The 14,900-nt window shown below is 60.1% G+C and overlaps 2 protein-coding genes across 2 annotated transcripts in view; one reads left to right on the top strand and one right to left on the bottom strand.

Moving 5' to 3' along the window:
• Positions 1–1,524, bottom strand: part of UBE2O (ubiquitin conjugating enzyme E2 O) — a 65,970-nt gene extending 64,446 nt beyond the window's left edge. The window contains exon 1 of the mRNA XM_075771099.1: positions 1,112–1,524. Within this exon, the coding sequence (XP_075627214.1) occupies positions 1,112–1,477 (366 nt within the window). The 5' untranslated portion in view covers positions 1,478–1,524. The remainder of the gene's footprint in view (positions 1–1,111) is intronic.
• Positions 1,525–12,415: 10,891 nt separating this feature from the next.
• Positions 12,416–14,323, top strand: AANAT (aralkylamine N-acetyltransferase). Its single transcript, XM_075770748.1, has 3 exons — positions 12,416–12,572; positions 13,367–13,521; positions 13,898–14,323. The coding sequence occupies exons 1-3, from the start codon at positions 12,416–12,418 to the stop codon at positions 14,201–14,203; spliced, it is 618 nt and encodes a 205-aa protein (XP_075626863.1). The 3' UTR covers positions 14,204–14,323.
• Positions 14,324–14,900: the final 577 nt, after the last annotated feature.

Here is a 14,900-nt window from a genome sequence, read left to right on the forward strand (position 1 = left end):
TTCTGTGAGCACTTGCAATCCTACCGATGCCTGTAGGTCTGCAACACACCTTGCTTCCTCTCAGTCTCCCCTCTCTCCTTCAGCGTACGGGGCCATTTCTGAAACAGCAAAAGCAGACTGCATACCAGGGGCCTCCCGCTTTCGCCTGCCGCCCCAGAGCAGCGCTCGGACCCGCTCCGCTGCAAGGACAGCGCAGGCCGCCTGTTTTGTTCAGTGCAACGCCCATTCCTCGCAGGCCCCTTTGTGCTATATTACAGTGCCCCCTCGCTCGCTTTTGTCTCCGTACTGTCAGTCAGTCTGTGTGAAACCCCACGCCAGACCAACTTTGGGAAGTGGGAATATCCTAATGCAGACCCGCACCTTGTGGCTCTTCAGATATAATTAAGAGGTCGTATGCAGATTTACGTATGCCTTATCAGTGGGGGGTAAATGCTCACTTAAACAAGGGCAGATCCAAACCACAGTTGCCCGCCGCTGCAATCTTTATCTCGTTGAGGTTTCCCTATTCGGCTGTGACTCCCCAAAAACAGGCGATGACGACACTGTCCAGTAAAGGCAGAGATACTGGCCCACATCCCCGGCAAGTGAGAGGGGTCTGGAAGCTCGCTCAAATCACCTTCGCAGGCAAACCTTTCCTTAGCACCACTAAATCCCAGCGCCCCGGTGAAACAGCAGTGCGCTGCCACCAGCAGCATCCACGCCGGGCTTGCAGGAGGAGCGATGAAGGGAGGGAGAGGAATTTCAACCTCTGGAGGACACCGTCCACCTTCTCCACTCAGCCTGCTGCACGCCGCCACCGGGGAAGGTGGAAGGCCGGGGGGTAACACGGGAAAAGCAGCAATAACCCCCTTCCCGGGTGCCTCCGGAGCAGCCAAACACCACGGCCCGCGGGGGGAGGGAGCCGGCCGGCAGCCCCGCAAACCGGCAGGCCGCGCAGGCCCCTGCCCCGGGAGGCCTCCAAGGCGGAGCCCCGGCCTTACAGCCGGAGCCAGGGCCCCCCTCGGGGCGGGGGGACACATATGCACACACACGGACGCAGAGGCCGAGCCAGGCCGCGGGCAGCCCCCCCCCCTCGGCGGGAGCCGGCGGTGCCCGAGGCCGCCCCGGTTACCTTGGTCTCCTTGACGTGCTGCTTGATGCCCTCCGGGTACCACTGCACCCGCACGTAGCCCCGCCGCAGCGGGCTGGCGCGGCCCTCCTCCGCGCCGCCGGTCCCGGGCCCTCCCGACTCGGAGCCTCCCGAGCTGGCGGCGCCGCCGCCGGTCCCGCGTCCGCCCTCCTCCTCCTCAGAGTCCGAGTCCTCGCCGTGGATGAGGCGCACCAGGCCGAACCGCACCGAGCCGCGGTAGCGGCCCGACACCAGGTCGTGAGAGAAGAGGAGGCGCTGCGAGCCGCCCGGCGGGGCCGGCAGGGGCAGGGCGGCGGGGGGGGCCGGGGCGGCGGGGGCCGGGGCCGCCTCAGCGGGCTGGTCCGCCATGGCGCCGGGCAGAGCGGGAGAGCGCGCGGCCGGCGGCGCAGGCTGGGGGAGGGGAGGGGCGGTGCGGGCCGCGCGCAAGTTACGGCCCGGGGGGCGGGGCCCGGAGGGGGACACGCCCACCGCCCGGACACGCCCACCGCCCGGACACGCCCACCGCCGGGACACGCCCACCGCCCGGACACGCCCACCGCCCGGACACGCCCACCGCCGGGACACGCCCACCGCCGGGACACGCCCACCGCCGGGACACGCCCACCGCGGAGGGGGGCGGGAGGTGACGGGTCCGCACGCGGCCTTCGGTCATCGGGGGCTGCACTGCGTCATCCCCGGGTCTCCCAGTCACCGGTGGGGTAGAGATGTGCACAGCCCCAGTGCCCAGCTGGAGCGGCTGATGGGGCTCACCCCAGAAGCGTGTGCACCTCCACCATAAAAAGCCTCACTATTGCAACCCGGATGCGGGTATCTGCACGGGAAGGGGGTACGAAGCCCACCCACCACCCCTCACCCCCACCTGGGCCCTCCCTGCCCCGCCGGGGGCCACCCTGGGCACGGGGTGGGGGTCCGCGCTGGCGCTGGGCACTGCCCTTTGCTGGGAGGTGCTTTCCAGCCGACAGCAAAGCCTGGCCTTGCTTTTTATGGCTCCTAGAAGCCCTCATGTGGGTGTGTAAATGAGCCAAATATTTGGCCTCATTGACGCTAAGGGGTGTTTACCCCCTCTGTCTGCAGGGATTTTTGAAACAGAAATGGTTTCTTGAGTGGGTCCCACTGCCCTGGCAGGTGAAGGGCTAAAGGAATCCAAAATAGCCTTCACTGCCTGTCCTTTACGGGAAGATAGCCTGCCTCTTCGGTCCCTAGATCTCCCCACCTGCGCAGCACTGGCTGGAACGTCAGGGAAATGCCTCGAATCCTCAGCCTGCCTTTCTTTGGTGCAGGAAAGACCCCAGGAGCAGGGGAGCAGTGTTTTCCCTCTTGCTTTCTCCCTCCCACAAACATGAGGCTGCTCTGCCTTGGATCGACCAGCTGGCTATCAGTTTTCCTTCCAAGGTTTCTTCTTTTAGGAAAAGCAACTGGGATAAAGGTCTGCCCATGCTCATCCCTGGGATTCAGCACCCCATGAGGGAGCAGGGATCCTCTCTTCAGGCCTGCTGGGATTTTCCAACCTTGCAAATGGCCCTAAAACCCTGGGAAGCAGCTCGGAAGATGCTGGGGTAGACGGATGGTGCATGGGTGAGGGATGCGCTGGGAGCCGGCTGGCATTTCGGCTCTTCCCGGCTCCTGAGCTATCCCAAGATGTGGGCAGCGGGGCAGCAGGATGCTCTAAGTGATGGCAAAGTATGAACTATTCCTGTCCTGCCTCCGAACCAGGGAGCCGCAGGTGGTGCAGCTCTCTCAACGCCTGCCCTCCCCCAGGCTGGCCCAACTTCCACGCCGGCATTTGATCGCTCGCTACAGCATCATTTTAATCGGAGGGATATCGTGTTGATGTGATTCCCTGCTGGAGCACTTCTCAGCATTGATCCCAGGGATAAGGAACAGAATAGAGCTAAAAGGGACCATTGCGTGGGAAAACAGCAGCATACCCTTGGGGAAAGACAGTTTAAATGTCCCAGTGCCACATGGTTATACAGCTGTTGACAGGGCGTGTTTCTGGGAGCACAGACCTCCTTCCGCAAGCCATGACCTCTGTAAAGTGGCTGAGGCGGAGAGTAGAAAGGCACTGCTCAGCACTTGCTGAGCACAGGAGTGTCTCCAGCACGAGGATTTCACCCTCCAGCCATGGCTGTGCTGGAGGGGGGAGTGCGGCACATCTCCCCAGGGCATTCGGCCAGCCCACCGGGAGCTGGGGACAAGGTACCGTGACCTGTCTCCCTCCGTAGTCGGGGGAAATTGTGCCTTTGTGGGAACAGGATCAGGCCTTTGCAAGGGGAGAAGGTGCCCTTTGGCTCCATTTGAACTGGCGCCGTGTTCTTCTCAAGGTTTCAAAGCATAGCTTTATCCAGCATGGTGATGCTTCTCATCATCTCCTTAACGTACATCGAAACAGCTGCTAATAAAATATAGATACAGGTAATGGGCATAAGCCCCTGCGTAGATGGAAACTCTCCCTCTTCAGAGCAATTACATGCTGAAAAGCAGCAGTGGAGTTTCAGGTAGCCACAAATAGCCTGCAAACAATCACATTATACAACCACTGGCCTCACGGCAGGGGGATTTTAATGGGGACAAGTCAGGGCTGTTTGCTCGTTAGCAGGAGTTGAGCCGGGTGTGTTTTTGCGCTGTGATCCCAGCTGGGGTTCTGACATGCTTCCATCGGGAAGTGGCACTGAAGGAGAACTCATTGCTTTTTCAGGACACAACAGCCCAGGGCCTGGACTGCCACAACCCTGACGTGCTTCGGGTATGTTACAGTCCCTGCGTGTCGAAAGGAGCATCTCCTGTTCAACAAGCCAGGCTGTTCAGATCTCCATCAAGGGACTTCAGCAAGACAAACCACCCTGCAAATTTCTGAGGCAAACCCAAGAAGCATTTTGTGTGCATGATTTTTTTTTTTTTTTTTTTTGAGAATGAGACTGATTCAGCAGGAGATCTCGAACATGCAGGACTTCTGCAAAGTGACACACATCTAGCAGCTTCCCCCCGTTTAGGGACAATTCCTGGTGTTAGGCTGTTTTGGGAAGCATTTGCCTTTACTCTCTTTGCACAAGAACATTGTCCCTGCAAGCGAGCTGCTTGTGTGATCTAACCACCTTACCTGCCTCTGCACCAAGGTACTGCTGAAAAGCAAGACCTGTCCTTCCTCCCTGGCTGCACCTCTCATGGGGCATCTTTGCACGGACCTTGTGGGGGTTAAGGGGCAGGGGCCAGGATGCCCGCAGGGTGCTGAGGTGCCCACAGGGTGCTGGGATGCCCACTGGGTGCCGGGATGCCCGCAGGGTGTTGGGGTGTCCTCAGGGTGCCGGGATGCCCACTGGGTGCCGGGATGCCCGCAGGGTGTTGGGGTGACCTCAGGGTGCCGGGATGCCCACTGGGTGCCAGGATGCCCGCAGGGTGTTGGGGTGACCTCAGGGTGCCGGGGATGCCCGCAGGGTGCCGGGATGCCCTCAGGGTGCCGGGATGTGCACCGGGTGCCGGGATGCCCGCAGGGTGCTGGGATGCCCGCAGGGTGTTGGGATGCCCACAGGGTGTTGGGGTGCCCTCAGGGTGTTGGGGTGCCCTCAGGGTGCCGGGATGCCCGCAGGGTGCCAAGGATGCCCTCAGGATGCTGGGGATGCCCACAGGGTGTCGGGATGTGCACTGGGTGCCGGGATGCCCGCAGGGTGTTGGGGTGCCCTCAGGGTGCTGAGGATGCCCTCAGGGTGCTGAGGATGCCCGCAGGGTGTTGGGGTGCCCACAGGGTGCTGAGGATACCCGCAGGGTGCTGAGGATGCCCTCAGGGTGCCGGGATGCCCGCAGGGTGCTGAGGATGCCCGCAGGGTGCCGGGATGCCCGCAGGGTGTTGGGGTGCCCGCAGGGTGCTGAGGATGCCCTCAGGGTGCTGAGGATGCCCGCAGGGTGTTGGGGTGCCCACAGGGTGCTGAGGATACCCGCAGGGTGCTGAGGATGCCCGCAGGGTGCCGGGATGCCCGCAGGGTGTTGGGGTGCCCGCAGGGTGCCGGGTCCCCGCGCTGTGGCGGGGCTCTGGTGCCACCTCGTGGGCTGCCGCCTCCCTCCCGCCGCCTCCCGCCGCCTCCCGCCGCCTCCCGCCACCTCCCGCCGCCGCGCAGGGTCCGGCCCCGGGGGGGGGAGGAGGGCGGGAGCGGACGGCACCGGTCTGTGGGTCCGGAGAAGCAGAAGCTTCGCTCGGCAGCCCCGGCGCTGGCAGGCAGGGTCAGCCCGCCGGCCCGGGGCGGCTGGTGGAGCTCCTCGCCCCGGGGCAGGAGAGCTCTCAGCACCGCTCTGCTCTGCTCTGGAATCCGCCTTGGCCGATCCTGCCCACGGTTTCTTCTTTTGCTGCTTCTCAGAGGCACGCGTGTTCCCCTACCACCCCACCGGCTGCTCAGAAGAGCTGGTGCCTTCCGAAAAGATGCTTCAGGGTAGAGTTTGCTGGTCGTGTCCTGGGGAATGTCTCCAGACCCTCCCACAGGGACAGGCTGGGAGTTTATCACCTTAGCAGGGCTCGCTGTGCCCTGATCACATCAGGGACCGCACATGGCAGCGAGTGATGCAGCTTATGGAAATCTTTCCTCCCGTCTCGGTGAGCCCAGCAAATCTCCCGAGGCTGCGTGGGCAGGGGGAAACCTCTCCCCTGCGAGGGGGCCCCTAGCAGTGCCCAGTGCCCCCATCCTGCGCAGGATTACCCGGCCCTTCCCTCCTTGCTTGTGCTGCCCTGGCCAAACCCCTCTGGCCCTCCCCACAAATGGCCTCAGAGTGGCATCACCTCGTATACGTACAACTTAATGCAAGCGCAATCCTCCTCCACGCCCTCATCCTCTTCGCTGAGACCAAGACCTTACAAATCCCTCCTTGGTGGGGCTGGTGCTGGTCCAGGCCCAGCAGGATTGCTCTGGGATGCAGGATTTGGTCTCCCTGTAGGTGCCATCTGGTCCCCAGCCATCTCCACGGGGTGACCCTGGCTCCGCAGCAGTGTGCCAGGGCTGGACTGCAGGCAGGAGCGTTCCTGCAGAGCTGTAAGAAGCAGGATGCCCCAGGGACAATCACCCAGCTGCTGTGTCCCGCAGCCAGAACCGGATCCAAACTGCCCGGAGGTCTGGGACCGGAGGGTGGGGGCCGCCTCTGCTGAGCCCCTTCCCACCTGCCTGGCCCTCTCCTCCCAGAGGAGCCCCTGCAGCCCCCGCTGAACCCCATCCTCCTTCCTCCTGGGGATTGTGTCGTGAGTGGCCGTGACCTAGTTACAAGCTACCGCAGCCCAGCAGAGAGAAGCAAAGGAGGCCAAGCACCACCTGTGTCCGAGGGAGGGGGTAAACGAGGTCCCTGCCGGGCCCCGTCCCGGTCCCCTGCCTCCTGCTTTTGGCTGAGGTTGCCATGGCCAAGCAGATGTGGCTGAACTGTCCCCAAACTGTTTGTACTCTTTCCTCAAAGGCCCACGTAGAGGACACATAAGATATAGCAGCCCTGCAAAGGCATGTGCTGATCTAGCACTGGTCAAAGCCAGCCTGCTTCCCCTGCCCATCGCTGGGATCCCCAAGCAGCTGTGCCGCGGCGTCCCTTCATCCCTCCATCCCTTCCTCAGCTCCCTCTGACCGTCTGCGGAGGGAATCAGCACTGCGCCCTCACAGAAAAAGCATCATCCCCACTGATGGGCCAAAAGGAATATGCCAAAGGAAATCCACGTATATATATGTGTATACCTAAATATACATGTATACTTACATATTAAATATATTATATTATATATATATTAACATTTCAGAGCACAGAGCAGAACTAGGCCCTCTAGGGTCTATTTAGAGCCTGGGGTCTGGCCACCAATAGCCCTGTGCTGCTCTTTCAAAAGAGCACCAGCTCGCAGGCTCCTAAGCCGCACCGACTGCCCCGCGCCAGCGCCGAGGCTGGAGGCACTCCGGCTTCCCAGGACCTGCCGGTGATTTTGAACTGCTCTTGGCAGCACGAGAGGGGAACGCTGGGGAATAAAAGCGGTAGGTAGCCAGCCTGGCGAACGCTGAGAATACCGAGTGTGTCCAAAGAGCCACATCCTGCTGTGACATTACAGCAACGACGAGCACTCGCACGCTGCCAGTCCGCGGCAGCTGATGAAAAGGCAGGAGACAAGGGAGAATGAAATCAGAGCCTGCGGCTGACCTTGCGGCCATGCCAAGCTGCAGAGCCCTGCTGCCACCCCCTTCTAGCACTTGTGTAGGGCAGGAGAAAAGCGTCACCCTCTTTGGGTGGGTGGGTGGCTAAGCCGGGGGAAGGTGCAAAACAGGGATGTGAGCGGAGTGTCCAGCTTGGTAATTATGTGAGTTTGGGAGAGAAACCTCCCCGGGTGGTGCCACACGGGGGAGGATCCTGATGCCACCTGCGTCCCCTGTGATGGCAGAGCCTGCCCGTTGACGGCAAGGGACTATGAAGGCTTCAGCCACCAAAAGCAGCTCAATCCTCCTGAGCCCTGGGATAACCCGGCACTGCGGCGGGGATGGAGGCAGACCACGGCACAGCTGAGGACCCCCTGGGCTGCACGTGTGTCACTTCATTCCCAAGTCCTGGCGGAACGGGGGGCCAATACTGATTCATCTGCCTCCCACGTGTCGGCCCTTGCTGCAAATCCTACCCAGAGATAATTGCTGTCTTCCTGAGCAGGCACCCCAACGGAGGGACCAGCCCGGCCGCGGGGCCGGAGTGACAGCTCGGGGCTCTTTGAAGATACTGAGACAGCTGCTAAATATGTAAATCTCAGCACGCTGCTGTGGCTCTTGTTTAATAGAGTTTCTGACCCTCTGCAGCTGTGTAGGAGCAGAGAGAGATAGACCTTGCTAACATCACCAAATGCAGCATCCCTGCTTGACTATTCCAGCCACGGGCCAGCCTCTGCTCTGCTGGGCTCAGTTTTAATGGCTGGGAGTTGCTCTGAAATGCCGTTTCTGAAGAGCAGAAAGCTGCTGGGTTGTAATTCTGTTTCGATTTCATGAAAAAAACTTAAAAGAGGGAGATAAGGGTGTAGCCCCAGGTCACTTTGCCCACGGCTGGAAACTAAAGCAGGTCCTGAGCTCCCCTGGAAATGTCTCCAGTGGAGCAAAGCCAGCTCTGCCTCCTGCTCCAGGCTTCTTTCAGGGCTGCATCTGGTTCACAAAGATAATGATGATGCCAATATTTTTTAATTATTATTTTTTGCTGACCTTACCAGTCATTTCCTTTCTAGGAGCTCACGCTTGGGATAATCCCTCTTTTATTACCCATGTCCTGACGGAGACAGACATTGCCGGCTTTGCCTATCCAGTTTCTTATGTAATAGCTCCCAGAGACCGGGGGCTGCACAGGGGAGAGATGCTCGGTCTTTGGAGTAAGCTCCTTGGCACAGAAACCTTAGGTCTGGCCCCCCCATCCTCCGAGAAGCCAACTGATTCCTCTGAGAAACTCCCCACTGCTCAAGCCCAAGCGATGATCACGCCTGGCACGACCAGCAGCTTCCCCATCCTTAGCACAAATAAAGCACATCCACGCTCGTCAGGGCTGCCTTCAGCTTCCTACGGGCTCCCGATGCCGTCAGGGAGGTCTGGATCAAGCGCAGGGCATTGCTCTCCTTTCCCAGCTAAGTCCTCTGCTCTCCCTGCCCGGCTCACGGCAGGGACTCAGCGCAATCAGCTAAATGCTTTATCCCTCTGCAGACAGTCACGCCGGGGGGGCGGGGGGGAAAAAAAAGCCTGACGGGATCCTTTTGCTGGCCTGTCACCTTAAAGCCTCTCACCTCTCCCTGTCTTTCATCGAGGTTATAAACTCCTTAGGATGTCATCACGTGCTCCATAAATAACAAATATATAAGCAGGGGCTGCGGAGGGTGCGGCAGAGAAGGAGGAGGGGAGGCAAAACCCCGGGTTCTCCTCTCCTGCCAGCTGCGGGACGGCACCACTGGAGCCCGGCGGGCAGAGGAGCGGCGCGGGGTCCCCGTCCGGTAAGCACCCTGACGGCCTTGGGGACAGCTGGTGGTCCCAAGGCCACTGTGACTTGCCAGCCCCATATCCCAGGATGGGGGGAATTGCCCCAGAGGGGAGGGAGGTTGGTGCACGGAGTTTAGCTTGCCTGAAAGGTGACTTTGGTGGAGGTAAGAGCGTGATTCTCGTCACAGCCCACGTCCCATCCTTACACTTCCAACACATGCTATTAAAACCTGGGGGTAGGGACTCTTCTCACTGAAACCTTCTGTGTTTGGGGCATAGGAAAAACTTGAGCTCTTTTGCAAAGAATATTTGGCTTCGAAACTGGATGAATAACTCCTTAGTAGCAATTTCTAACTTTCAAATTCAAGCTCCAGATCCAGGCAGACATTTACAACATAAGAAAAAGATGCTGTTAGGGGGGCACTTGCCTGTTTATTTACGTGTGAGCATCTCAACGGACCGTGCGGATGCTTTGATCTCTAGCGCACAAACGCAAATGGGGGGAAAAAATTTACAGACCGAGCTTTTGGTATGCTGCTATGTACACACAAACGTATCGTGCTCGTCTCAGGCAGGTCTGGTATGGAGTTACAGCACAAAATTTAGCCTGGGGTGTGATTGGAATGATACTTAGGAGGCTGTGTTGGACCATGGAAGACAGATGTTTGGAGCCAGGGAGAGAGGATTTACCTCCTCACTCTGGTTCTTACTTACTCAGGGACCTGGGGCGAGTTTTCTTCACCTCTGCAGGTCGGATGTTTCCCAGGCGTAACTGCAGTGCTGGTACCCCCACGGCCGGGCAGGGCTTGGGGTCAGCTCCGGGGATGGGCTGGGGAGAGTGGCTGGCTCCTCTGCGCTCTGCGGGCTGTATGTATCCCCCCCCTCCCCATCTTTTGCATCTGCAGGGAGCCGAGAAGCAAGACAAAAAGTTCATTTAAAGAAAACAAATGTATCAGCCCTCCAGCTGTATAATCTGGGTTGCCAGGAATAAAGAGCCGGAGGGGAAAAAAAAAATACAAGGAAAACAAGCTAAGGAGCAGCCTTTCCCCATCACTGACTTCTGCTCCGGGCTCTTGCTGGTTAGGGTCTCGAGAAATTTCTAAAAATAGCTGGAGGGATCCGATTCCCCTTTCCCAGTCATCTCTAGTGGGAACAGAGCAGCCACTCATACAAGAGGTCTTGAAACCCCCCGCAACTCTGTGGATATCCCGTAGAGACTTCCTAGCATTCAGTTCTTCACAGCCTTTCTACGATCCGGGATAAAGAATTGCTCTTGGACAGTGACCTGGCTAACAGCGGCTATCGGTGAGCGAACCTCCCGCTCCATAATTCCCATGGCAGCTGAAAGACCAGCCCTGCCCGGGGCCGCATTCAGCTGGCCGCTCTGCCCCGCCATCCTCGCACAGCCACCCTGGTCCTGATCCAGCAGCATGCCGAGAACCTGCCCCAGGCGCTCAGCATCTCCCAGGATCAAACCACCGCTGCATTTTCTGGGTGCCCAGAGCCTACCCTCTTTGCCTGCTCTGGGATTTATCCAGGTGGATGAGCTCCTAATGCAATTAGCGGGATGAGGAGTCCCAGAAGATTTGATAATAAGCTGTACAAACACTACAACCCCCCAGCACCCCGCTCTCTCCTCCAGCTTGGCCACCCCTTTACTACGCTCAGACCTTGTTCCCGGGAGCATGAACCACCCATTCCCAGCACCGTTTCAGTTAGCCCTTGGTGACTAGAACCGGCATTGGGATGCTAAATAATTCCCTCATCAAAGAAACCCCCCTTCCCTGATGGACCCGATCCCTTGGATACACATCCACTGCCAAACCAGCAATTCATGGAAAATAAATCACGATGACACCCCATCTCACCTCGGACTGGATAAAACAGGCATTTCAAGCACCCAGCCCATGGCATTTCGGGATGGAAAATTCCCAGCTTGCGCCGGTTCTGCCCTGCGCAATGTTTGTGCTGGTAACGCTTTTGTTTCTATAAATCCTATTAGCTGGAGGCAAGCCTATAATTAGCAGGGAAAGCCGGCACCTCTCAAACAATAATCAAAAATGACCTGGCTTCGCACTGGCTCCGCTGCAAATTGCTTCAATATCGGGCTGAGCAGGGATGGATGGATGGCTCGGGGAGCTCTTCCCACTATTTCTGCCTGTGGGTCACCCGTACGTAGTAAAGTGATTCGCTTAGTTCGTGGTTCTCTCTGCATTTATTAACTTGGTTTGCTCGCACATGAAACGAGAGGCAGATTGAAGCTACGGGCTCTGATCCAGGCCGAGGGATTTGGCCAGGCTGTGCAGGATGGGCACTGCCGGATGAGCTCAGGGGCTGATGACCCTCCTGGGGTAACCGAGGGGTCTGGGGTCCCACGTTGCAGGTGGTATGTCCCGGGATGGGCTGTGCCTGGTGGGATCACACTGCCTGAAGCTCCCAGCACAGGGGGCAAAGCCTGGGGGCACCTCACCCAGGCAGGATGCCCGAGGCTTGTGGCCGCAGGCACCCACTCGTCCAGGGACCCATCTCAGCTACGTCTGTGAATGTGACCTAAGAGCCCGACGGGGCTAAGCTGTGTCGCTGTGAGCCGGAAAAGGGAGTAAATCCTGGCAGCTGGGGCTGTCTGCAGGAGGTGGCTCTGGCTGCCTGACGCGTCCGTGCCGGTGCACTGCAGTGCATCGCGCGTGGTGGCCCGGCACTTACCTCTTGCTCTCATACAGCCACGCAGCACCACAAACGTGAGCGGGTCACAGGGAGCATTCACCTGGAGAGGTTTATTTTGCAGCCTCTTGGCTCCCTGCAGCCACATCCCACATCCCGTGCCTGGCCCCAGGGCAGCAGCTGGACTTGCCCCAGGGCTCTCCTGCCCGTCCCGCTGCCTGGCTTTGCCATGGCTTGGGCAGGATGCTCAGTCCCACGCCTGCTCCCCCTGCTCCAGCTCTGATAGCCCCTGTCCCCGTCCCACCGCCCGGACCCCTGGGCTGGTCACTGGGCTTTTCTCCCCCTGCTCCCTGGGGCTGTGGGGTTGCTACAGCCCACGGCTGGTGCCAGGCTGCCGGTCCCCGAGCCCTGGCCCCACTTCACAGCGATGGCAGATGGGCAACGGGGTCACTGTGGGCGGGTATTTGCTGTGTGTGTATATATATGTACACACACATATGTATAGGAAAGGGGTGGCAAGCAGCCTAATCCTGTGCGTGATCAACAGGTATTTTTGGCGGCTAAGAGCGCTGGAGGAGATTGGCTGAAATAAAGGGCGCTGTGCTGCTGCCGGGGCTGGGAGCCGGCAGAGGCTGCTCCGAACAGAGGGAGCAGGAGGAAGCAGAGCAGGAGGAGGAGGAGGAGGATGTCGACGCTCAGCACGTTGCCTTTCCTGAAGCCCGTTCACCTGAGATCCCCCCGAAGCTCGCCCGGGGGCCAGCGCCGCCACACACTGCCAGCCAGCGAGTTTCGCTGCCTCAGCCCCGAGGATGCTGTCAGCGTGTTCGAGATCGAGCGGGAAGGTAAGGGACTTCCCCGGGGAGGTCCTGGCTGGTGGCATCAGCTGGAGGTACCCCATCCCTTCCCTTCACTGGTCCCTCATGCTCCTTGGGGGCACACTGTGGTGGCAAAACCCCCATGCACGTCCTTGTGGGAGATGATGGAGGGAGCCAGAGGCTGTGATGTGTGGCCAGGCCACCGCAGGCTCCCTAACGAGGTGGGGGAGGCTGTGATTAAGAAGGTGGAGAACCACAGCCCCCAGCTCGCTCAGCTGCCTGGGGGGGGGATGGCAGGAGGCAATCCAGGAGCAGGACCAGGCAAGTGGGAAGCAGGTCTCCCAAAACAGCTCTCCCAGGGGCAAGTGGAGAGGAGGGGGGAAGGTGGGAGGAAGGACACCGTCCTCAGCCTCCTATTGCACAGGGGCACTTTGAGATGCATCCCCAGCAACCTCCCCCCTCCCCTCCATCCCAGGCACCCCCGGCTCCCCTCCTGCAGACTCACCTGGCCCATTTCTCGCTCCTCTCCAAAGGGCAAAGGCAGCCGGGGAGATGCCAGGAGGAAGGGTTCACCTCAGCACCCGCTGCTGTAGTCCTGGAATCGGCAAGGAGAGCGGGGAGCCGGTCCCTGGGGGGCTGTGTCTGAGGAGCAGAGCTGCTCCCTGGAGCCATCCTGTCCCTTAGAGCTCCTTTAGACCAAGTAGGCAGCAGGACACGTGCCATCTCTCCCTGTTACATGCCGCTTCCCCCCCCTGCATCAGTGCTGGGGGGTTGTCTGGGTCCCCCTCGCTGTGCTCACCACTGTCCCCCCCACCCCCCAGCCTTTATATCTGTCTCTGGGGACTGTCCCCTCCACCTGGATGAGATCCGCCACTTTCTGAACCTGTGCCCGGAGCTCTCCCTCGGCTGGTTTGAGGAGGGGCGACTCGTGGCGTTCATCATCGGCTCCCTCTGGGACCAGGACAGGCTCAGCCAGGTAAGAGCTGGACCCAGTTCTTCCCAGTTCACGTGCTGGGAGAGGCACTGCCAGAGCCTGGGGACAAGGAGAAGCTCCCCGGGGCCCTGAGACCACTCACCAATCTTCTCCCAAGATTAATTGCTACAGGGCTGCTGTGGTGGAAATGAACTTTCTCATTAATCAATTTCACTGATGCTGTTAAAAAAAATATGCTCAGTAATTCCCTACAACATTCATTTGGAGGGACGATGGGGGGGGTGGGAGGGGATGGCACCGGGACCCTTCTCCCTTTGGGGGAGGACGTGAACCCTGGTTCACTGGGGTGGGGAACCAAGACTCATGCACGGGACCCCCCCCGCCCCGGTCACGCTAACCCCCATTCCCCCCTCGGCAGGCGGCGCTGACCCTGCACAAGCCGCGGGGCACGGCGGTGCACATCCACGTGCTGGCCGTGCACCGCACCTTCCGGCAGCAGGGCAAGGGCTCCATCCTCATGTGGCGGTACCTGCAGTACCTGCGGTGCCTGCCCTTCGCCCGGCGCGCCCTGCTCATGTGCGAAGAATTCCTCGTGCCCTTCTACCAAAAGTGCGGTTTCGAGGCGCTGGGTCCCTGCGAGGTGACGGTGGGGGAGCTGGCCTTCATCGAGATGCAGCATCCCGTGCGGGGACATGCCTTCATGCGCAGGAACAGCGGCTGCTGAGCCCTCTCCGGCCCAGCTCTGCCGGGGAAGCTGGAGAGAGGCCGGGGGCGGAATAAGTGGCCGCGACCCCTCTCCATCCCCACCACGGCTATACATCTTCCCAGCCCTGGCTGCGGCTATCCCCTCTGCCACATCTGCCTTCCCGCCAGGAGAGCGGCCCGGTCCCACCCCGGCCCCGCAGGACTGGGACTGAAAGCTCCCGCCTGGCCCCGCTGGGAGCACCGACCCCCCGTCTCTGTTTTAGCCGGGGCCGTGCTGGCCGGCCTGGGGGGGCTGCAGGGCCACGTGCCCCACCGGGATGGGAAGGCATTGCCCTAGGAGCAGCCGGGGGGGCTCCGCTGATTGAAGGCCACTCACGGCCATGTTTTACTGAGATACCCAGCGGAACCCGCACATTCACGTGCCCCCAGCCCTGCACCCCCTCCCACTGCCAACGCCGCCACCACCACAAGTGAAGCACACCATGGCCAAGCCCTCCCTCAAGCAGCCCCCAAGACCAGGCAGGGGTCCCGGCACCCCCCTCCTGCCTGCAGACATCTTTCCAGACCCCTCGGAGCCCACGGCCACCCCCATCCACACGTTGCAGAGCCTCCCTGGGGAAACCAGTCCAAACCAACCCCCCCCCCAGCCCCCCAACTGTCTGGGACAAGCCTTCTGCAAACACCTCAGGCTGTTGTGACGCAGCAAATAAAGACGT

The sequence above is a fragment of the Balearica regulorum genome, chromosome 18 (genome assembly GCF_011004875.1).
Source record: "Balearica regulorum gibbericeps isolate bBalReg1 chromosome 18, bBalReg1.pri, whole genome shotgun sequence".
In the NCBI taxonomy this organism is placed as follows: Eukaryota; Metazoa; Chordata; class Aves; order Gruiformes; family Gruidae; genus Balearica; species Balearica regulorum.